This window comes from Coccinella septempunctata, chromosome 7, assembly GCF_907165205.1.
Source record: "Coccinella septempunctata chromosome 7, icCocSept1.1, whole genome shotgun sequence".
In the NCBI taxonomy this organism is placed as follows: Eukaryota; Metazoa; Arthropoda; class Insecta; order Coleoptera; family Coccinellidae; genus Coccinella; species Coccinella septempunctata.
The window spans coordinates 15,011,730-15,035,724 of NC_058195.1; the positions used below are offsets into that span (position 1 = coordinate 15,011,730).

The 23,995-nt window shown below is 34.8% G+C and overlaps 3 protein-coding genes across 6 annotated transcripts in view; 1 reads left to right on the forward strand and 2 right to left on the reverse strand.

Moving 5' to 3' along the window:
• Nucleotides 1-11,841, forward strand: part of LOC123316942 — an 82,557-nt gene extending 70,716 nt beyond the window's left edge. For 2 of the 3 annotated variants that reach the window (XM_044903261.1, XM_044903263.1), the window contains 2 exons: nucleotides 6,978-8,452; nucleotides 11,276-11,744. In XM_044903261.1, coding sequence (XP_044759196.1) covers nucleotides 6,978-8,452; nucleotides 11,276-11,558 — 1,758 coding nt within the window. In that variant the 3' untranslated portion in view covers nucleotides 11,559-11,744. Of the gene's footprint in view, nucleotides 1-6,977; nucleotides 8,453-11,275 lie in introns of all 3 variants that reach the window. The other variant, XM_044903262.1, reaches the window with a different exon arrangement.
• LOC123316945 (glyoxylate reductase/hydroxypyruvate reductase-like) lies at nucleotides 11,738-19,239 on the reverse strand. Of its 2 annotated transcripts, XM_044903266.1 has the most exons (7): nucleotides 19,147-19,239; nucleotides 17,192-17,287; nucleotides 15,459-15,577; nucleotides 14,636-14,825; nucleotides 14,409-14,578; nucleotides 12,813-13,103; nucleotides 11,738-11,978 (listed from the first exon to the last, which is right to left on the reverse strand). In XM_044903266.1, exons 2-7 carry the CDS (start codon nucleotides 17,260-17,262, stop codon nucleotides 11,860-11,862), a joined length of 960 nt encoding a protein of 319 aa, XP_044759201.1. In that variant the 5' UTR covers nucleotides 17,263-17,287; nucleotides 19,147-19,239; the 3' UTR covers nucleotides 11,738-11,859. The 2 variants fall into 2 exon arrangements, with proteins under 2 accessions (XP_044759201.1, XP_044759200.1); XM_044903265.1 differs by lacking the exon at nucleotides 19,147-19,239 and having other exon boundaries at nucleotides 17,192-17,358.
• Nucleotides 19,240-19,475: 236 nt separating this feature from the next.
• On the reverse strand, nucleotides 19,476-22,524 carry LOC123316944 (glyoxylate reductase/hydroxypyruvate reductase-like). The gene is made up of 6 exons (XM_044903264.1): nucleotides 22,245-22,524; nucleotides 22,069-22,190; nucleotides 21,829-22,018; nucleotides 21,314-21,483; nucleotides 19,664-19,954; nucleotides 19,476-19,610 (listed from the first exon to the last, which is right to left on the reverse strand). The coding sequence occupies exons 1-6, from the start codon at nucleotides 22,313-22,315 to the stop codon at nucleotides 19,492-19,494; spliced, it is 963 nt and encodes a 320-aa protein (XP_044759199.1). The 5' UTR covers nucleotides 22,316-22,524; the 3' UTR covers nucleotides 19,476-19,491.
• Nucleotides 22,525-23,995: the final 1,471 nt, after the last annotated feature.

Sequence of the window (23,995 nt, forward strand, 5' to 3'; positions counted from 1 at the left end):
ATCGGGACTATACTTCAATGCTTTCTTGTTTAGTTCGCCAAGTAGAAAGCCTTGCAAAAATATTCCCTCGAGGAAGCTGTCTTCAGAAACTTCTGGCAAAACACTGAATCTTTCTTCAAGTTGCAGTGAAATATAGTTCAATACTTGAATGAGGTCCTTTTTCAGCTTATTCTTCTAGTCAAAATTAAATTGTTTCATCATCAGCTTCTCCTCCAGGCTATTTTATTTTTCTTCTTTTTTCCTCTTCTGTAACCTCTATCTGTGATAATTTACAAGCTCTCCAGTTCGAATGATTTCCAGGCTCATATTATATTTTCACTCAATAACTTAGTATATATTATAATAAGAAGAAGTAAAACCCTTAGAAACACAAATGCACGAGCGTTGTCTGCGATAAAAGGAGCTACTGTTGTCTATGTTCTGAAGGAAATAGCCCCAATCGGCTATGGTTTTGCGCCCCAATCGGTCTCCGATAGTTTTTTTGTAAGTATGTATATCTCGACATGGCCTTTGTTATCGCGTTGGTTGTTATGCGACGCCACATCCGTCAATAGAGACATTCTTTAGAAGGCTGTGGCGACGCATTCTGTTTTCAGACTGATGGTGTGGACTATATCTTAATAATTTATTATTATTAAGTATTTGATTATTATTCTCCAGTCAATGCTGTGGACTACGGACGTTATTCACAATCCCACCTGTATAGTGTTCGTTTACGTTCACATTAATTTAATTCACACACATATGTATAATGTGTTTGGCATATTTTTATAATATTATGTTTTGTATTAAATATTAAATGAAAAATAGTCAATTGGAGAGAATACTGTTTTTTTATTATTTTTATTTTGCGCCCCCAGATCGCTAGCGCCCGTGGCGACCGCCTCTTTCGCCACGCCCTCGCTCCGGCTCTGATTGACAGAAAAAAATTCTGTTATTTTTTTGAAATTCAGGTGGAAACGAGTATCAACGGCGAAAATAATAAATTGGAAGAATTAATTCTGATAGGATTGAATATCCACAAATGTCACGATCTGAATTGAACTAACCAATTTGCCATCGTCAGAGCACCATAGCTTCTTCTCCGATGGAGAACGTTTAGAATTGATGGACTCGTATTCAATACTGGCAAGCGCTACTGATTACTACCCAGTAACACAGAGTGCCACCATATGAAACGATATCCGATTCAATCCCGTCCAGATAGAAACCCAGAAGCTGACTATAGGAATATCGAAAACCGTTAAAAATAAAGGGTGGCTTAAATTACAAAAACGTAGTACACCAGTATGATCGCTATATAAAATTGTGACTGCACACCGAATTTCGTGTGTCCAAAAACACATGAGTTATGAAGAAAAATGATAATCTTGATTTCCAGTTTTTTCGAGCTATCTCAGGAACCATCAGAGATATTTTGGAACTGTTTACACCAACCCACTCATCCTTAAATATCGCAACTTTTTTGTAATTTAAGCTACCCTGTATTTCTAACGGTATACCTGTATAGGTCTGTATCTCTAAATAGTTCTAACCCTGTATATGTCCCATATTTCCTCTAATTCGGTACGCCGATTCGCTTATTGCGAACAACATGCATATAACGAATTGAGAACTTTGGGAACCCGTTCAGATGATGGCAGAAATTATGCCAGCGGTACAATAATGGAAAGAATCACGCCTAAACAGTGAGGCAATGAATACAATAATAAGAATTAATTCAGATGCATAAAACCTGCTGATATGAATATCAACAAGTGTTACGATCTGAATTGAACTAGCCAATTTGCCATCGTCAGGGCCCTAAATGGAGTACGCTACATCGAAGAAAAGCTGACCATGGTTTCCCTGTATAGGCGTGATCCTTTTCATTATTTTACCGCTGGTATCATTTCTGCCGTGATCTGAACTGGTTCAAAACTTCTCAATTCGTTACACGCATGTTGTTGGCAATAGACGAATCGCCGTACTGTACTGAATTAGAGGAAATGTGGGACATATGCTATTGTCTTCGTCTGGGTTTCTATCTAGAAGGGATTGAATTGGATATTGTTTCATACTGGGTGGCGCTTTGTGTTACTGGATAGTACTCAGTAGCGCTCGCTAGTATTGAATGAGAGTCCATCAATTCCAAACGTTCTCCATCGGAGAAGAAGCTATATTGCTCTGACGAGGTCAAATGAGACCGAAACTATGGTGGCATCTGCTTTTCTTCGATGGAGCGCACTCTGTTTAGGGTCCTGACGATGGCAAATTGGCTAGTTCATTTCAGATCGTAACACTTATTGGTATTCATATCAGCGGGTGGTATGCATCTGAATTAATTCTTATTATTCTATTCATTGTATTACTGTTTAGGCGTGATCTTTCTCATTATAACAAATAGGGCAAAATAACGCCATGTTTTCATAAATATAAAAAAGGTGAAAATAAAAATTGCAAATCTAGATTCCGATTGTTTCAAGAGTACGATTTACGGACTGGTAAAATTTTATGGAAAATTATCCTACTAATGAATGAAGCGTTGCGTTCTCAAAATTTCAGCTAACCACTATTGATCGATTGAAGTGTAATTATCCCACATCCAAATTGTCACCAACTGGAGAATAACCTTTTCGACGAACTGCTGCATAATGAAAATGTTCAATTATACACCGTCCCTGGACCCAATTAACACCGTTGGCTTCGCACCAGCCATTGGTCGCTATCTTGCAACCGTCAACTTGTCCATCAAAGAAGAACAACCCGAGTTTAATTGGCCCACACGCCCAGAGCAAGGGACGGGGAAACCCTCCCAAAATGAAAGATTCATTAATAAAACGTTGGGATAACTCCAGGATCACTGTCAAAGCTCTAACAGGATGCTATATAAATGTCCTTTACTGTACCCTTGATATGATATAATCGTCCATCCCTTACTTTCAATTCGGTTCTTCTTGTTACAGTTCGGATTTTTAGATATACAAGGAATTCATTTGCCATCAAGCGGAGGTTTCCAGATTGATATTTTTTTTAATAAAATTCGTCATTTCAATACGTTCGAAAATTGTCAAGATTAGTTTGATGCCAGCAGTCTTTTGAAGCGTAAAACTTGGGAAAAAAACAGAAGCAATGCCTGTTGACTATAAAAAATTCCACAAGAACTTTTAGCTCCATTTCACAACACCCCAAGTTTGTGAAATTTGTCTAAGCATAATATTCAGAATTCTCTCTATACTTACATTCATCACAAATCGATAATTTCATCGCCTGGGAGAGTTTCAAACTCATGCTGAAGAATATAATCATACTGAGGAACATGATTCAAGACTCAAATTGTAACCCTCTAGAAAAAATGAAAAAATGAAAGCTGAATTCTGGTAAATCACCTATAGATACAAAACATTCAAAATGACTAAGTTGAAAAAAAAATTGAAAATAATTACTGAAATGGATCCTTTATCATTTTGCATCTGAAGGGCAAAAAACTCATCTCTTGATGACTGCCACAACCACGACCATATGGTTTCGTTTAGGATATTGGCCCGTTCGATTTTGGAAAATATACTTTCCAAACGTCAATGCGTGTGGAAAATAATACTTTCGAAACGCTAGAAGAAAAAACAAATTTATGAATTGTTTCATTTCAATACCAACTGACAAAAAAATACGTAGGACCAAGTGTGAAAAAAAAGGGATCAATTTAAAATCTCACCAATAAAATTCATCTGAATTATTCACGAATTTTCTCATAATGGTTATCACAATCTTCTTCTTGGAACGATCCAACATTCGTCGATAATACAGGATGAAAGACGCTAACAACTCACAATAATATACCATTGTCTACATAAGCACTTTCGCAATTTCGCTTAAAGACACCATCACCCGGTTGAGATGTGTAACACTACACTGTACTAATGAGGGGCAATAATCCCTGAACCGATCTACAGTTTGTGTTTATATGTTTCAGCCTCTCTTGGAGTTCCTGCACTGATTCATGACTAGCTCGCATTAATGGAAAGACAATTATTTGAATTGTCGTCTCCATTTCAAATGAGCACTTTCAATAAATTGTCTCAATTTTCTAAACTTTTTTCACCCTAAATCGCACGATACATCAATTTTTTTCAAGTGACCTGATTAGCTAATCAGATATACTCGGAAGTACTGAACCATATTCATTGTCCAGCAATATGTTTATGATTTGTTTCGTTTTTCCCATGCTGGAGTCATCTTTCACAGTTTTGTACTTGAAGTTTAATGAAATTTTGTCGAACTTCTAGGGGTTGTAGCTCAGCCATCTTGAATATTTAATAATAATAATAATAATAATAGTGCCTTTATTCAAAAAAGAAAAAAAAAAAAAAAAAAAAAAAAAAAAAAAAACCAGAAAAAAACATATTTGAGGCGAAGTCTAGCATCTGCTACTCCACTCAACCCCCGACAAAGTACAGAGGAAAACGAAAAATTATATGAAAAGAAAGATAAATATCACAAAAAAGAAAAAAAAGTGTACAAAAATAGAGCGAACTGAAATTGAGTATGTAGAAAAAAAAAACAAAATAAAAAAATATTAACTATATTGCAAGGACTGATTCACAAACAGCTTCAACCTCAGTTCCCTCTTCAATGACCCGATAGTTACTCTCTCAAAATCAACTAAAAATTCATTGTGCAGCTTTACTGCATTGAAGGTAAAAGAGCGCTGAAACCTAGCGCTCTTTTACATTTTATATAGATATTTTTTTGTGAATTACATATTCTGATGACATCTACCTACCGTGAAAAAAAATCCCACCCTTGAGTACACCCTGTATAGTTTCTAAAGAACAACTGACGAAAAATCCGTCCAGACTTCATCTAGTACTTTCCGACAACGATTTTCCCAGAAGGTACTTGATCAACCCATTCTAATTTATTTAAATATAAACTCTTTGTTATTTTCACAAACTTCAGTCCTATATTTTTTTCTGATTCAGAATATATAATATATGTCGTATCTCTAATTCTTCTACCAATACAAAAACTCAAAACTTAGTTCGGTCAAGTTGGCAGGTCATTTTCATTGATATTATGATGACGAACTTTATGCTCTTATGTTGTGTCAGATTATGAGAGATTTTGGAGATCATTTTTATTCCGGATATTCGAGAAGATGTTCGGGAAATGAGGAAATTATGAGAATTTCCATGACTACTCCATATTTACCAATTTACCTATACTAGAAAACTAGAAGGTACACCTTGAGAAGGCTGTGGTGCTAGAATTTAGATTATTACTAGTTCAAAAGGTTTCGGAACATATTCAGTTTAATCCAGGTTCATCAAATTTCCTGAAAGTGATTCATTCCATATTGGGAAATTTTTCATCCTTTCAAATATCTGAATGAAAGTTAGGTATCTCCAAAATCTCTCATATTAGTAATAATAATCAGGTTTATGCTCTGAAATTTACAAGGTTGTTACAATTTTAAAATCTGAATATTAAACCTAAGGAAATCCACTAAAGGCAAAGCCTGTGTCATTTAATAACCTGACACAATTTAAGAGCATAATAGCTATTTATGTAACAAGTACATAAATTAGGTCTTTATTATGGACGAGTCCAAAAGTTTATGGCGGAGCGAGCAAAGCGAGCGAGGCCAATAACATGGGCAAGTCCATAAAGCCTAATTATGTACGAGTTGCATACAAAGCTTTATGTTGGACTGCAATGCAGAAATCTTATTTTCTGAAATGGCTTATTACTGAAAAACATTAAGTGTGCTTTTGATTTTCTTACCTTAGTAACCAGCGACCTTAGCAACCTTAGTAAACACAGTTGTGTACTTCCCTAATTTTGTGACAAACGTCATAATAATCCACAAAATAGATAGTGCTGGAGAAGAAAGCGTAGAAAATTCAGCCGTAAGTGCCAAAGAATCTCTCTTACCCACTTTATCTAAAAGTGCTTATGAAAATATGTATGCGGCCTATAACAAGTGGTGTAAAACAAAGAAAATTGTAAAATCGACAGAAGACAGTATTCTGGCTTACTTCAATAGTGAATTGAAAGCTCACAAAAGTTCTTCGCTATGGACTACATAGATGAATCGAAAAGTACTAAAATAAGTGTTGCCACGATAATATTGGGCCAGGAAGTAGTTGATTCTAGCATCAAGAGTATTGCAGATCGAAAACCGTGCCACTTCGAGCTGGACTTCCTCAGGAATGCATTTTCATAATAACAAAGAATGTGTTTTTAATATTCACTACCACACTAATGTTTAGAATAGTAATTCATGATTTTGTTTTTAGGTCGAAGTTCAATTCTTCTTCCTTGAATAAAGTGTTGTTTGTATCTAGTATATTTACTTGACAGAATAATAGTGACAGTTGAGTCCAATAAAGTGGTGTCCAATAAAGTAGTCAATTATGGACTCCAAACGAATTCATAAATAAAGTGTTTATGATGCAGTCGAACATAAAGTTCATTATCATTTTATCAATTAAATGACCTGGCAACTAGACCGATCCAGTTTTTGAGTTTTTTTATTGGAAGAACAATCAGAGACACGACGTATATTTCATATTCTGAATCAGAAAAAAATATGGGACTGAAATATGTAAAAATAACACATAGTTTATATTCAAAAAAATAAAAGTCACACTATCACTGGAGTGGCGGACTGAAAAAAATCTTTGACTACGCCACTGCATTCTACATGAAAAAGTGTCTGTAGTATGTAACATTTGTTTTTCGATAACACTGATACTTTAAGAAATAGAGGCTCCAGTACGAAGAGCCGACAAATGAGATTTGACTTATAACTTGAAAACAAAAGAAGATAAAGGGATGCGGTTTTGGCCATTAACAATCTTTTGAAAATCGAGGTGGGGAACGTGCCATTCATTTTTCCTAACTCTTACGGTTACAGAGCTGCCATACAATCCCATCGAATTTTGCCCACCCTGTACGCTAGTCAGGTTGAAACTCAGAATGATCTCCCATTACAGGTCTTCTTCGTCAACAAGGAGTCCCCCACGTACATTGAGCACGGAAAACGATGCGAATTCCTCGTGACCAGCTTCAGAAACTCCACCGGATACCTGGAGAACCCCCTCCATTCCCTCCCGCCCAACACCACCTGCAACTACCACTTCCGCGGGCAGCCAAAAGAGGTGATCTGGATCTCTTTCATCAAGTACCACGTGACGAACGAAAGACCGGACTTCAACTCCGGGGATTGCGACGTCCAGCTCCAGATATGGGACGGAGACATGAAAAACGAGAATACGGTTCCCCTGATCGGACAGTTCTGCAAGGACGACAAGCCGAAGCTGTGCGACCACACGCTGCTGAAAAATTCGTCGAGACAGCCGAGGCCCTGCGGCCTGTCGGAGAGTTATATATCGTCGAGCTCCGATTTGACTATTTCCCAGTCCATAAGGTACGGCAGTGTTTTATATCCCGTCAGCTTCGTTCTACGTTACGAATTTATCGATCTGGGCCAAGAAGGTGTTCAAGCCAGCAGGAACCCCTGCGACCGCTTGCTGAGGGGACAAAACGGCAGGGTCTCCTCGCCCAGGATAACTTTTCTATACGGCAGGGGAGGTCAGAAGGATTTAAGTTGCACGTATCACTTCGAATCCACTGAACACCAAAAGCTAAAATTGACTTTCTCCAAGATAGGATTCGGTAACAAGGACTGTCACACCCTATACAACCCCGACATTGACAGATGGACGTGCGACGTCCGATCCTACAACAATGGCGTAGCCAACATAAAGATCTCGGAGTATCCCTGGAAAGGGGTTGAGATAATCAGGGGCTGTCTCTGCCAAAACACGTCAGAACCTATTACGATCACCACAAAAACCGCGAAAAAAATTAAAGTCACTTTCACCGTCACCAACATGATGATTCACGAGGATTACAAGAGTTATTTCTTCGAGGGAAACTATGAATTCGTCCCGACTCACAACGAGAAAAACTGTGTGGATGTTTGGAAAACCAGGAAATTGAGGGGATCCAGTGGAGAAATAACAGTGAGGAACAGTGATTATTACTTGAGAATAAGCGAGGACAACCAGACTGCTTCGCTATGCAGCCAGCAACCCTGGTTGATTGAGCCCGAGGATCCTCTCAATAATTTCATATATCTAAAAATAAGGGGGGTGGAGAAGGTTGATCCTAGATTGTGTCCCAGCCAAAATAGAATCTTGGTTTATCCAGGAGGTAATAGTGAAGATATACATATCATTTGTCCTTTTTATCAAGACGCTTCAGAAGTTGTTGAATTGTTCTCTGAAGGGTGGAGTCTGTTTAGTTATAGGAAGAACCATAACATGAACTCCAGGAGTTTCGTTGTGGAGTTTCTGCAGAGGGAGAGGGGAAATTTTGTTATTAATTGGATGGAGATTTCTAAGAATCCGGCGTTGAGTATACCGAGTTCGTTGCTGATGATTAGTCCACCAGAATGCCCACACAGGTGAGTTTCTTCATTACTCTTGAACCTACACTGAGGGAAAAATTCAAGGGACCAAAAAATTTTTAGGTGATTTTCAACAGGCTGTAACTTGGAGAAAAATCATCGTGGAGTCATTTCAAAAAGGCGAATTGTAACTTCATTTGTCTAGTTTTTAGATCATTACATAAAAAAATGTTTCCACTTAATCTTGATAAAACCTCTGAAAACAAAATTTTTTAAATCTACGGTCTCAAAATCAAACGCTAAATTGAAAATATTTGGGAAACCCCAAATGTTGAATGTGCCTTTTACAGGTCAATATACCCATAAAAGGCTTCAACAGGGTTGTATTCAAATTTTAAAAAAATGAAATTGAAGAGAAAAAATTTTTTTATTACTGCAGAAAACTCTATCAAATAAAATTAAAAAAAAAATTTCTTTTTCATTTTGCTAAGGAAGGTAGCAAAGATTATAGAGTAGAAAGATAGGAAACGTCCTCATACCTCTAGTACGAGAAACCGACTACATTTTGGTCAGTGAAAACACATTTGACAATGAGATGGCGCTCAAAACTTACTTTCAATACAGAAAAACTGTTTAATAACAGTTTTCTGTTTTATAATTGAGGGGAGTGAAATTCGAATTCTATTCCTTTGTATTGGATTTCAACATCGACTTTGTTGAGACCAGAAAACAAACATCCTGAGCGACAAAACAAAAGCATGGTTTTGTTTTGTGCTCAGAATGTTATTTTTCATCTGAACATTGTTCGGAACTTAGAACATAGAATATCAGGAAGGAGCTTTTTTTTTTGTGACGGGAATCGTGCGACGGAAACGGCCATATTGGTCTTCCAAGTTTTAATTTTAAAAGTGGCAGACTTGGAAGTCAAATGATTCTGTTATCTGTGGCCAAATGAACAAAGTGATGTTTTAACTTAATTTTGGTAATTTGGATTCTTGAAATTTGCTGGAAATAAGGATTTTGGATATTGTAGCGTGAATAATTCATAGGTAGGTGATTTTTTTAAGCTGACTATCAGGTATTAATTATGAGTTCCTGAATTTCATGACATATAACAAGGTTATCCCATGACAATATCACTCCATGGGCGTAGGTGATGTTAAGTCATAGACCTTAATACCATTAAGTATCTAGCCAAGCAGTGTTAGGCGGGGTGAATTTCCGCTTTGATTATCAATTTGAACGAGCTTGAAAAAGCTTCTGACTTTACATCAGTGCTTTCCTAATATTTTTGATTAATCAGAATCAACTGACTATTGAAGTTAGTTTTTTGGAAACTTCATTGTCCTACGTCACTGTTGAAACGGAAATATATGTCGGCCATATTTCTCCTCCATTCCGGTCAAATTGAAATGAGCAATATGCTCATTCCTGTTATTCTATATTCTAAGGTTCGGAATCAATTGATATCAATGAAACACGCTGTCTTTTTATGACACAATATACAAAATGACTTCGACTTTCCAAAAAATAATTGACAGTCACTCGATGCCCAAAACGATATCAGTAAAACCTTTGCATTTCTGAATATTTTGAAGGAATAGAAATTGGGAATCTTTGAATGGACGTATAAAAGTCATAATTTCCCCTAAATATGCCCTTCATGCAAGGAATGCATACAACAATTTACGTGGATGGAATTGACTTGGAGTAAAATGTTCATTGCACGTGGTTAAGTGAGTGATGTTTGCAGGTCTTTACGCCCTGAAAGTTTTTTCCACTTCGTAGCAATGAAAATAAAAATCATTTATAATGACCGAGTCAATTGTTACCAGTTTTAATACTTACATTCCCATTTTTCTTTTTATTTGATCCAGCGTTCTTCACCATACTATAATTTTCGAACGATATTTTGAGGGTTTTACCAAGAAGTTGGACAAAAATTTCAATAATCCACTAGTACGATCTTGATAAACGAAAGGCGGTACGAGAATCAAAACACTCAAAACCTCTTTCATCAAAATGGCCAAAATTTGATATGTTTCTGCAAATGTCCCTCGAATTAATATTTTAACCGTCTTAGGGCCTTAAAAACACTTCTGAAACACAGATGGCGCTCACATCACTTAAGTCGCTTCGTTTCCTATCTTTCTACTCTTTCCAGTAGGTAGGAAAAATGTGAAATTTGATGGAGTTAAACAAAACAACAGCTTACTGGATTGAATTGAAACATCGTGGGGTATTAGTCGGTATATTAAACTGTAAAAGGCACACTGAACATTTGGGGTTTCCCCATTATTTTGGATTTAGCGCTTGATTTTTCAAAGAGCCACCAAAATCATTCTTTTGTTGCTTTTTCAAAATCATGTAAGAAATGGAAAAAAATTATTTTTTAACCAACAATGGCTTATCATTGTGAAGAGTTTATTTAAGTTTTCGGAAATCGCCTTTCTGTGCGATCATCGGATACAAAATGATCCTTTTCCATTCAAAGTACAATATCTCCGAGAAAAATGATCATATCGAAGTTTAGAAAATTTGAGAAGTGACAGACCTGACAGCAGTCAATTAGACTCGATTATTTGTATATTACACAAATACAAAGTAATGCGTTAGCCAAAAATGGGACAAATCCTAAGATTTTTTTGTAATTCCCAGCGTATCTTTAATGGTACAGAATGTTTTTAGGAAAAGCTCATATTGTTTCTAATATAAATGCTGGTGTAGGTTTCTCAGTCTCAAGGAAAATCTTTGCTCATTTTAGTACGAGCTTGTGTTGACTAATACCCAATGGTATTAGTCTAGAGCTGAATAGCAGATTGTAGTAGATTGCAAGCTAGTTGATAAACGACTTTTGTTACATCAACTTTCCCCTTTCAGCTGTCCAGAACTAGGAGCCTGCATAAGCTCTGACCTATGGTGTGATGGCCTTAGACATTGTCCTTCTGGAAACGATGAACAAGAAGCCAACTGCGCACTGAGAGGTGGCTTCCAAATCTCTGTGTTCAACTCGATAGCCCTCACAACCATTGCATTAGTAATTTTTGTAACTATATCAGTAATGACCTTTTATATGTTCAAACATTGGAGGAGAGAACAGAAAAATGTTATAGTAACTGTTACCGAGCATACTTTTCTTGAATTCAAGAGTGGTTTATGTTGAATGATATCGATTCATAGGTGATACCATATAGAATAGACTTGTATTCATCTTATTTTTGTTAACGAACAGTTGTGATGTTTTTAGTACAAGTTTCAATAACTATCGACTGACAATATTGTATCTGTTGTATGCTATCATTAGGAGAATGAAGTTTTTATGGTCAATAAATATTCTTGAAATTTTTAATTTAATTTCTTTATTAATCAGAATTTATAATTTGTATCGATGTTTCGAGGATATATTTCACTTCTTATATTAACATAGAAAATATCGCAACATTATACAACAATTCAACCAATATTCAAACAACAGGGGCTATCATTGGTTCACCTTTTAGGGCTTTCAGTATATTTTTCGCAGCCAATTCCGCCATATTGTTCCTTGTTTTCACTGTTGCACTTCCTATGTGGGGTGTAATTACTGAAAGAAAATGAAAGGTTCAATAAATCGATTTATGTTATCGAATATCAAGAAGTGAATTGCTCCAAATTGAGGGATATCGAAGCAGGCCTTGAAAGGCCAAATGCCGCTTGGTTTTTGGTTGAAAAACACAACTGCTCCATTTCTTTGATTTCACCATGAATATGAAATATATAAATATGTATTTTTATATACTAGCATTCAATATTGATGCAGTTATTTTCCAAATTTATTCGACTGAACCACTGGAGATAGGTATGTACCATGGTGCATAACTTTGCACAGCAGCCCGATATTTATGGAGTATCTATAAATCCAATAACAGTGTCTAAAACTCCATGCTGTATATGCAGTACATTTCAAATCTCCATACAAAACCCAATACAACTTTTACCAACTGTCCAAAATACCACAATATTTCCTACTTCCGTTCTTGTAGGATCAACCAACTATTCCTTTGTCAGACTTATTGTTTTTAAGTGTGAAGCTGTGTACTGGAGTTTTTTATAGAATGGTGAATATTTTTCATCAGTGGCGCAGACACAAATTGTCTTCGGAAAGGCCTCCCCTAACCTAACTGAATAGGTTGGGGCAAAATTTATATATAAAATAAGCAACGCATACTTGACGTTTGCTTTTCATAATAAATAGTTGAGGAGCACAAGAGGGAAATTTGGAATTTCTGGTGTGTGCCATATTAATATAAGGATGAAAATCCACTTATCCATTATGTCGCCCTTGTTTTTCATATCTGTTTGTAATGTTTAGGAACTTGTTGTCCATAGATTATTTTCATTTTCATCCTACTTTGACCACAAACTGCGTGGTACTTACCGCAATTTTTCAGCTTCAGAAGTTCATGGTCTGACGGTAAAGGTTCAGGAGTCATAACATCCAGTCCAGCGGCGTATATCCTGTTGGTTCTCAGAGCGTCTACCAAATCTGGCTGATTAACAATGGCTCCCCTGCTCACGTTGATGAAAATGGCGTTTTTCTTCATTTTGGAGAAAACTTCCGCGTTGAACATCTTATCGGTTTCTTTTGTTAATGGAACGCAGGCTATCACGAAATCGCTTTCTCTTAGTAGGGTGTCCATATTGACGAAATGGGCACTCAGAATGTGACCTTAAATTAGGAATTTGGAGAACTTTACTATTTCATCGTTGGAGTTTATGATTGCGTTAATTCAATCATTAAATTCTTGTTGGATAAAGGTATATTCTGATAGGGATAAAAGTTGGGGATCCCAAGAGGAAAATTCAGGATTTACTCGAGAGTCCCTCTACCAAAAATTAGACCTGTATATAGGGGGAACTGTCTAAATAATAAAAAAAAAACGATCATTGTACATACTAGATATAAATTCTCTCTGACAATTTAAGCGTGACTAAAATGTGTTAGAGGGCGCCAAACTTGCAAAAAAATTACATTTTTACATTCTCTTATTTTCTTATTTTGAAGCCTATGATTCAATTTTGTCCGAAGCAATTTTCTCTACCTTTGAAAGTTTTCGGGATATATGCCAATGAATGTTCATTAGACTGGGTTTCTATAGTGACCTTGGACTTTCGCATGGACTAAGCTCCTTGCCCTCTAACTCAAAAACTGAAAATGCTTCAGACAAAACTTGTGTAAAATTTTATCATCTACAACATTCATAATGAATACAGAAACGATTAGAGATACAGGAAGGGAGATATTCAAGAACATGCATTGTTATCATCTTCAAACTGTCAGATCAAGAAAACCCCTTCTGATAAGTGTCATATTAATGGGTCAACACGTCTGCAACACTATGAAAATCGGACGAACTCGAGTATGTACAAGTAACGATTTTTTTTGCATTTTCAAAAGGACCACTGTGACCTTTCGTCACGTCCGATTTGCTAGTCTCTTGAAAAACAGCTTCCTTTGGGTCCCATTAATATATCCTCTAAAAATCTGGCACGCTCCAAAAATTTTTTTTTTTTTACTCAACTCTTCCGTACGGCTAGCGCTACCACGCAAACTGTCAGATTAATATGAATTTATTATCACATGTAGGGTATATACAGTATCTTGATCTGACACGCTCGAGTATGTACACCTGACGATTTTTTTTACATCTTTGAAAACCTGCAGACGCTTCCCCAACGCTGAAAGTGCATACATCATAGAACCGACCAACTATGAGTAGGTCGAAAAGTTCATACTCGGAATTTCTTCTCTATATTTGAAAAAAATTAACTGTTCTATATTCCTGCTCTGAATGCTATATTTAGGTAACAAAACAAGGAACACTGTATATATTTCTGCTATATAGCTGCTCTGTAATGTGGTCACCTGGTGTGGCACGATTTGCACAAGTGGTACGATATTTCAGACTCTACTCTAGGTACTTGGTTTCTATATAACTGTCAATTATGATGAACTAAGAAAATAGTGACTCACCTTCTGGCTTTTCCTTATGACCAGTATACAGAAACTTCTCGACATTGAAACATTTGAGTCGTTGCACTATCGTTTGTCCTATACCGCCGAGTCCTACAATTCCTACCGTTGATCCACTTATATCCTGGCCAAGAAGCCACTGTGGGCCATTCTTATGCGACCATTCAGACCTGAATATATCAACTTCTGAACTCGACAGTTATACATAAAAGCAGCACTATACTTACTTCTCGATTGCTTCTATTCCTTCCAGGTATCTTCTAGACGTCATTAACGCCAGAAGAACGGCTACATTTGCTACGGCATCATTCAGTACTCCAGGCGTATTGCCAAACTTTATACCTCTTTTCCTAATCTCATCTACGTCTATGTTATCATATCCAGCCGACATGGTGCCAATGACTTTGAGCTGAGGTCCTGAAAAAGGAATGGACAAGGGAATCATACATCGCTCTCAGTCTTTCTAAGTCGTTTTGAACTACTGTTTTCATAAGAAAAAACACATCTTTATGTTATAGTTCAGCAAATAAACCTGAGAATACCTGTTGGAAAAAATCATAGTACGCCACATGATTTCTATCAAAAAAGTGTCTGTATAATGTTTTCATATCAACATCCTAGCACAAAGAGAAACGAAGATAATGACCAAAGTTGAAATTTCAATTTTGGCCTATAACTCGAAAACAAAAGAATATAGAGGAATGCAGACTACCGTGTAATGTGCCATGCGTTTTCCTCTTTCTCGTTCGGTTAGTTATAATAGTTCAGGTATCACCCTGTACAGGGTGGGCAAAATTCATTGACTAATGAGGGGATCTCGAGAACTATAGCAGCTTTAAGAAAACGGATGACACATTTTCGAGTTCTTTTTTCCTGAGTAAAATCCAAATCTGAAAACCGGCCCATTATTTCTAAATTTTGAGTTATGAATGAGCAAAAACTCAGAAATTGCTATTTTCAATAATTGACCATCCTATACTTAGTTTCCTTCTCACCTATCGACTTGATTGTTTTTTCGAGTCCAAACATTACCAATTTGTGTTAACATACCTGCTTTATCGAGCATTTCTTTGTCAAGTTTGATATGAGACGACCAAAACATGGCGTCCATTCCAGAAATATTCTGTAGAATTGGCTCCCTTTCAGCTTCACATACACGTACATCACAACTGGAAATTAGAGTTTTCATGAAGGAAAGTCTCTCATTATAAACATTTTTTCTACAATTCAAAAACATTAGATCGCCGATCAGACATTATATAATAGTTTCATAATTCTTTATTAGGCTAAAAGTTTGATATCGTTATTAAAGGCATTCATGATTTGAAATTCAAATTCCATCATGGGTAGGAGATATGCAGGTAAACTAATGGGTTGTCCTCAAATCTTAAGAAGTTTTGGCTGTTATATCAGATGCTACAAAATTTATTAAAGAATTTGATATCAGACGAAAACTGAAAAAATTGAAATTCATTTTTAACTGCTAAAAGTCCTGAACATTATGACTAATAAAAGCAGTCGTTAAATGTTATGTTAAGAAATCTATCCCAATTATACTATATGTACAAGCTAAAAGAGATAGGAAATTCCAGTTTTGTCTCTTTTGTCTCTAAGAAATCATATGAGAGCTTTTGAATAATGAAGACGGATAATTAACAGTGTTTCGGTTTTTTGCACACTACCTGTACTACCACTAATTGTATTGACATTATTTTTTGCACAACAGAATGTATATGGTAAATGGCAAGCAAAAATATAATTTCTTTAATTTTCCACAACTCCTGAAGAAAAAAGATTGAAAATCAGTTTTCTGGTCAGATGAATGTGAGTACACTCTCACAAATTGTCATCTGCCCAAATACAGAGATTGACAAAATACATTTGCGAAAAATAAGGATACAAAGGATGTCCCTAAACCCAACGTCAAGCAAGCTAGGTTGTAACAGTTCTGAGAAAAATAATCATTAATACTTTCGAAAATGTTAAAAATTCAAAACCTAAACTACATATTTAGATAGTGTAAACACAAATTTTCCAATTGTGCTGATTTTTATTAACTTTTGCTATAATACCAATAGCAGGTATTATTGCAATAATATCATGATTTGGAACTTTTTGTTCGTGTTCTTAATCCTTATAACTTTTGTTATTTTTTTATGAAGAGATACGTAGCAAATGTACCTACTATTTTTAAATTTCGATTATAAGCAATTTTTTCAAATAACTTGCCCATGGTACATGGTAGTATAGACTACATTATTTTTGAAAGATAATATGTCAATAGTCAATATATAATCTAACGAAATGTGTTTTAACCATGACTCAATAAAACAATTTTTTTTTAACTGAACTGACATTATTGATATTTATTATTGGATTTGTGTATTTAATCAAGAGCATAGTTATTTAGGACTACTGTAAAAATTAAATCACTGCAAAATTGGGAAATTTGTAAACACAGTACGTGAACCAAGTGACATGGATTCTTTTTCTTATTTTTCCCAGTGCTAGTATTAACCTAGCCTATCGCCCTTGACTTGACCCACCTGACGTTGAGATTCGGGACATGCTGTATGTATATTGATAACCATTATTTTTTACATAATTATACTTACGTCTCTATAATATCAATATCTAATAATACAATAAGATTTACGTCGTTGAAAAATGTCCAATTCTAATCCTATACTTATCTAATAATACTGAGGCTGGAATTTCAGCCACCCTGTGAATGATTCTCAAGACAACAAACATATCGCTTGTAGAAAATTATAAAAACTTACTCAGCTTTCAGTAGATCGTGAGCTATCTGAGGAACCGAGCTATTGGCAATGAGCACCTTGAACTTAGTCATTGTTCTTGAAACTGTTCGGTAGATCCTGTGCAAAAAATATGAGTCAATAGGTGTGACTCCAACCGATGTCGACTTTTATTTGAGTTTCACATGTTATATGTTTATAGAAGGATTCGATTGTTCGTGAAACAAATCACAGATAATCTCACTCGAGATACCAGGAGTGTGATATCTTGGATTAGAGCTAATAAACTTCAGATAGCACATTAAAACATAATCATGCATATTTGCTGGGCTTTTTAGATTATTTTAATCGTGGTCGGAATCAGCAGAATTCTTAGTTTGAATGATACGAGTTCTTATTTTTGTGGTTTATAGATATATTTTTTCAGGAAGTTGAGGATTTTTCAAGGTTTCGCCAATATCATCTGAGATGAATAATGTACTACTTGCATAATATAAGAAAGTTCTTGTTCATAATTGATGAATAACTAATAACTCATAAAATTCAAATAGGTACAAACAATAGAGCTGCTTTTCTAGTTTCTACAGATGTCCACATTCTATTGAATTTGTTAGTATTTCCCATTTACTTGCTTGCCTTATCCATTGTTTTAGTTCAAAAATTTTTGTTTTCATTCATCTCGCTATCTCTTTTTAATTTAATTTAATCTTTCTTTTGATTCTTTCTTCTTTTCATTTCATCCTCATTGAGTGGAACGAAAAATAAATTTTGTCTTCTAGTACCAAAATTGATTACTTATTTCTCCTTCATGCAATCCCAAAGAAAATGGATACACAGTGAAATAACACATATTCTTGGGGTCCAAAGGTCTGATCAAAATCACCTCATCTCAAGAAATACGGTCGATGAACACTATAATTTTTTTTGCGAAATTTGGCCAAGTTGTCGGGAAATATTACAACAATGGCTTTTCACTTACCTCTGCGTATTCAGTTGGTATTTTCACTTTCTATATGTCATCATACTCTAGTCTAGTACCTCCCAGTATTTTACTTATCTTTCGAAATGAAAATGATATGATACAATCCATTTTCTTTTTTCGTTTATTTGACTTAAATCTGTAAACTACTGCCAGTTTGACATAAATGTCGATATCAAATGAGACTTGCATTTTGAAAAACGATTCAGATTTCTACTCTGCTTGAGGGAGAACAAAATGAATCAAACTTCTTATGGTTGCAAAATCACTAAAATCCCGATCGGTGAATAAATATTCTATCATCCAACATTTGTATGAGAATTGAAAAATGCAATATATTTTTTCGAAGATAATCCTAACCTAAAATTGGAAAAGCCAATTTGGAGGGTAGATTTAGAATTTTTATGGACGTGTAAATGAACCAATCTACTATTATGGCATGTGAAGTTGTGGAAAATGAATTCAGCGAATCCACCAGATTGTGTGATATTCGGCATAGCAGAATCATAAATAGGTAAAGCTTTTGAATATCCATAATTATCATGAATTATCCCATTCAATTCCTTCAATACGTGTATATCATTAAAATAATTTTGTAGATAAATACTCATGCCATAATGTTTGAACATAAGACTCTTCTATTAACTAAGGTCATAATAAGTAAACCTAACCCAACTTTGTACCAATTTGGAAAGGCCAAAATAATTTCTACAAGTTATTAAGGTTATTAATTACAGAAAAACTGCTCAATTCTATAAAATATTGAAAATTAAATTTTCAATGATATATGTAGCTATAACTACATTCGTAACGAAAAAACTTTTTGCTTAATCATCATGTTTATTCTTCAAATACATGAATATTCAGAAATAGGTGGAATGTTGCCATATCGTTAGCGTGGGGAGGAAATCAATTTGTTCAAATTTTTCCATAGATATATGCATTTCCAGAAAGTACCTGATAATTTGAACTACTCACATATATATAAATACTTTATTACCTATTGTTCAGATATTTGAGGTTATTGTCACTTAACTGACACTGCGTTCTTCAAACAATCTACTGACGTCTGTCAGTAGATAGTCAGTTTTCTACATACCAATGAAGCACTCCTACCTTAGGCAGATTGAACTAATTTTACTACTTTTTTGTAGAAAATTTAAATTAAATCAGTTTAAAGTTTTGACTCTCGATAGTCGAAAATGAAAAGTTTACTTTTCGCATACAAATGTTTGTGCGAAATAATTCCTGAGAAGCCTTTTGTATACATTAGAAATACAATATAAAAATAAAAACTAAAGAATATGCAACGAATTAAACGAATGTTGTTTCAATTTTTTTTATTTCATACAACTGGTGTTAACATTGGTTCCCCTTTGAGAGCTCTCAATATATTGTTAGCAGTTAGTTTGGCCATATCGTTTGTAGTCTTCCAAGTACTCGTACCCAAATGGGGAGATAACACTAAAAAACATGAATTGTATATTCTTCACCACAACTCCTCTTTGCAATCTTACCACAATTAGGAAGTTTCAACAGTTCGTCATTAGGGTCCAAAGGTTCTGGAGTCATGACGTCCAAACCTGCAGCGAAAATTAAATTTTCACGTAAAGCTCTGACCAAGTCCCCTTGATTGACGGATCCACCTCTGCCTACGTTTACGAAAACTGCGTTTTTCTTCATTTTGGAGAAAAGTTCATAATCGAAAATATTGGTAGTCTCTTTGGTCAAAGGTAGACAAGAAAAAATGAAGTCGCTCTCTTGGACCAAATGTTTCAACGATACGAATTCACACTTAAGTTGCTCACCTACAAAGGAAATTCATATACAATTTATATAACTCTACCATTGTATAAAGATTGTAATTGGTTTTTACAGAATATTAGGAAAGTGGGTTGTACAAAAACTACATCCAACTAATGCCAACGTTTCGTAGATATATCTCTACTTCTTCAGGGCTACAAAAGAGAATTCACGAAGATTAAATATTACCATTTATAATATTATTAATAATTAAAACAAATTATTTCAAATGCTAAAATTGAAAAATCGATATCAATACGTTTAAAAAATCCTTTAAATGCACATAAAATAATTGGTCATCAAAAATATATTTCGATTTATTTTTTTTTAATGGAGTTGATCGAAAACACATAATTAACTCGAAAAACCTTACCAAGGTTGTTCGAAGTGTTATATTGGCCAAATTAAACAAATTTTGAAAAATAGAATAAGTGAATTCTCTTTTGTAACCCTGAAGAAGTGGAAATATATCTACGAAACGTTGGCATTAGTTGGATGGAGTTTTTGTACAACCCACATTCCTAATATTCTGTAAAAATCAATTACAATATGTCTTTACAAAGAAATGATCAGACCATGACTATGTAGGTATATGGAATCACCCCTCATTTTACAAAGCGGAAGAAAATTTTTCATTTCATCACAAAATTTGACGAAAATATTAAGTTTCCAATATTTCAACTTATACTCTTATTGAAACTTATATTATTTTTCTATTTGAGTTCAACGAACAAATATTTCTATGAAATACTAGTTATTCCCTTCTTTAGTTATACAGAAGGGTCAAAAGAAACACTGTTTTTTACCATTTCTTCCGAATTGTCTCGGTTTAAAAGATACAGGCTGTTGAAAAACCATAAAAAAATGTTATTTCAGTTTTATCTCACAAACGGTTTTATCGAATGGAATGAATTTCGGAATATAGTTTTTCATTTAATCGATTAATCTTTTTCGAACACAAGATATCAGCCACGTCTTCCAGTTGGACGCTATCTAATGAATATTTCTACGTTTCATATTTTCTCGTATAATTCGCCGTTTTCGAGTAATTCGATGTTCGAAAATTGAAAAATTGGGTATTTTGGCCTAATACGACACTTTTTGAAAGATCTAATGATGTGTAGTGTCACAGATTTAGCTATAATAAGTTATTCTGAAGGTTATTTTGTTTTTCCAGGGGAAGTACAGCTCATTATGAAAATTTACAATCTTTTATGATTCAAGACCGAATCGGAAAAAATGGTTTAGGAAAAAAGGGCTCCTTTTGACCTCAGGAATCTTCTGTTGAAATATTTGTCGAAGACTCGCTCTGTATATTCATAACCAATTCATATATGAAACTGGTTGAATGGGAAATAGGATACCTTCTGACTTTGGTTTGCGTCCAGTGTAAAGAAACTTCTTAACCTCAAATCCTTGCAACTTTTTGACTATGGCTTGCCCTATACTTCCTAAGCCCACTATCCCAACAACAGATCCCGATATTTCCATCCCTGACATCCAAGTAGCATCCAATGCATTACACCACTCAGAACTGAAAAGAAGGAAAACGAAAATTTATTCCAAGTGCATTCAGTCAATCTAATCTAGCCCTTATTCGGCTTTTTCGATGATAAAATGCATCAAATTGCCCCACGTAATGGTCTACTGTCATTGGAAGAAGAGTTTTTACTTATTGCAATTTCTGAAAAGTGTAACGCAGGCGCGAAAATTTTTCTTCGTAGCCAAGCCGTAGTAAGATTGCGCAAGCGTAAAGGCATCTTTATTGCAATTATAACTGTCTTATTTTTTTCAAACATTTCTTGGAAACCCAGTAAAGGAATTGTTCTATGTTTCATAAACAAGACTTCGTGATTATATATCAAATTTGAGATCCCACCTTTCGATTGCTATTCTTGCTTCGTTGAGCCTCCTACCTGCTGCCAGGGCCAACATAATTGCTTGTTCGGCTACAGCACTTCCCACAATTCCTGGAGTGTTTCCGAATTTGATTCCTCTCACCTTCAACTCTTGTACATCTATGTTATCATAACCGGCGGACATTGTTGCCACAGCTTTGAGGTTAGGTCCTTGAAAAAAAGAATTGTAGTCTCAACGACCCCTAATTAAACTTACTCACCGGCTGCGTCAAGAAGATTTTTGTCTACCATAGTATCATAAGAGACCCAAACTAAAGCATCAATACCTCCAATATTCTTCAATATGGCACTTCTTTCATCTTTACATATGACAACGTCGCAACTGTGAGTATAAAAGGGAATACATTCATTTTCGACTTCATCTGCACTTACTTACTGAGTTTTGAGAATATCGAATGCACCTTGTGGGACTGTGTCGTTTACTATGAGAACTTTGAACTTATCCATAACAGCCGAAGAAGAAAATTGTTTGCAATTTTTAATATTCAAATTGGTAAAGTTTCAATCAGTTCCTCTGGTACAAAACGTTAATCACATGTTGCAAACCCGCGAAAATAACTAGTTTGGGTAATTGCTTGCAAAGTTCAAACCTTATTCGAAATTTTGTAATGAATCTAATATAGGATTATTCTCCCGATGCAGAAGGCAAATAGAGATAGACTAGACTTCAATAGTGAGCACTTAGCTTTTTACTATACTGTCATACCCCACGAAGCTGACAAATATTGTCCATGTTTCAATTTGGCGCAATCTATTGATAGAAATATGGGATAGAATTTTGATAAGCCTGTTTCAACTCTGAGATATCTCTATATCTCGACACCAAATTTCCATAGTTTCATCGCAGATGCTCTTATTCTCAACTCAATAGTTCGATCACAACACAACAGATGTAGTTTTATCATTTTATGTTAGGATTGTAAATCGCTCAATTTCCAGCTGAAATGAAATAATGATTTTTTCAACGATGAAAATATCTCCATCTTTTCACTGGAAGTCAAAATGAAAGTTTTCTCCCAATATTAAAAATCTGCTTTCCTGCAAGCATTGTTTGTGCTACTTCGACAAGATGGCGCCTCATGTACTATTATTGCGATGAGATTGGGAAATGAACGAAGAGAAAAAAGGCCCACAATCTTTATTGGTTGTTAATAAAGACTACCATAGTTTCGAAACTTTCAATATAGTCTCATTTTCAAGTCAAAAATATACAAGCTACAATATTAAAATAGACAAATTTCTGTCATATAAAAACCAATACAGTCGATTGTATTTGATCCTTCGTTTTTGAGTTATTAGCAAAAATTTGGAGTTTGTCGATTTCTTAAACTCATAAGTAACTTTTTTGTCTTTGATCTAAAACTTGAACCTTCTACAGGCCCCTTTTTAAGTAGAAAAAACAGACAATCTTGAACACTTTACATTTTTTTTTAAATATATAAGGTGCAGAAATGGTTCCAGATATCGGAAAAAATAATGAAAAAAAATCCATATGTAGGGAAAATATCTATTTTTGTAAATTTTTTCATGCATTTTTACAAAAATGCACTTTCAGTGAACCCCTCTGTGGCTATTCGACGAAAATTTTGCCACAAATCCGAAGGTCCTGAGTTCGACTCCGATGAAAATATGGGTGTTTCTGTGTGTCTGGTGGTGAAAAATTTCGTGAATATACTCAATAATGATTAGCAAGCATAAAAATTCAATTAGAATTTGGTTACATGAAAGAATTAATACTGAAAACTCAATACTAAAAACTCAAAGAAATTCTTCGCAGAGATAAAATTATACATATATATAAATATATATATATATATATATGTATATCATGTATCCATTTTTAATTATTTATTTATACAATTTCTTCATATTATTTATTTATATATATTATAAGTATCTTTCTACATAATTCGAGATTTCTAAAATACAATGAAACAAAACAGAATAAATCTGAGCCGAAAATAAAAGTTCATAGTAGAAGGCTCAAACTCCGCCTTCTTTGGGAATTTTAATCGGATATTAAATTTTTTATTGAAAACATAACGAGCAATATTGGAGATATGAAGCATATTTCATTCTCAACTGGGCATTGTAGCATATACGTAACGCTCATACAAATTGCGCTGA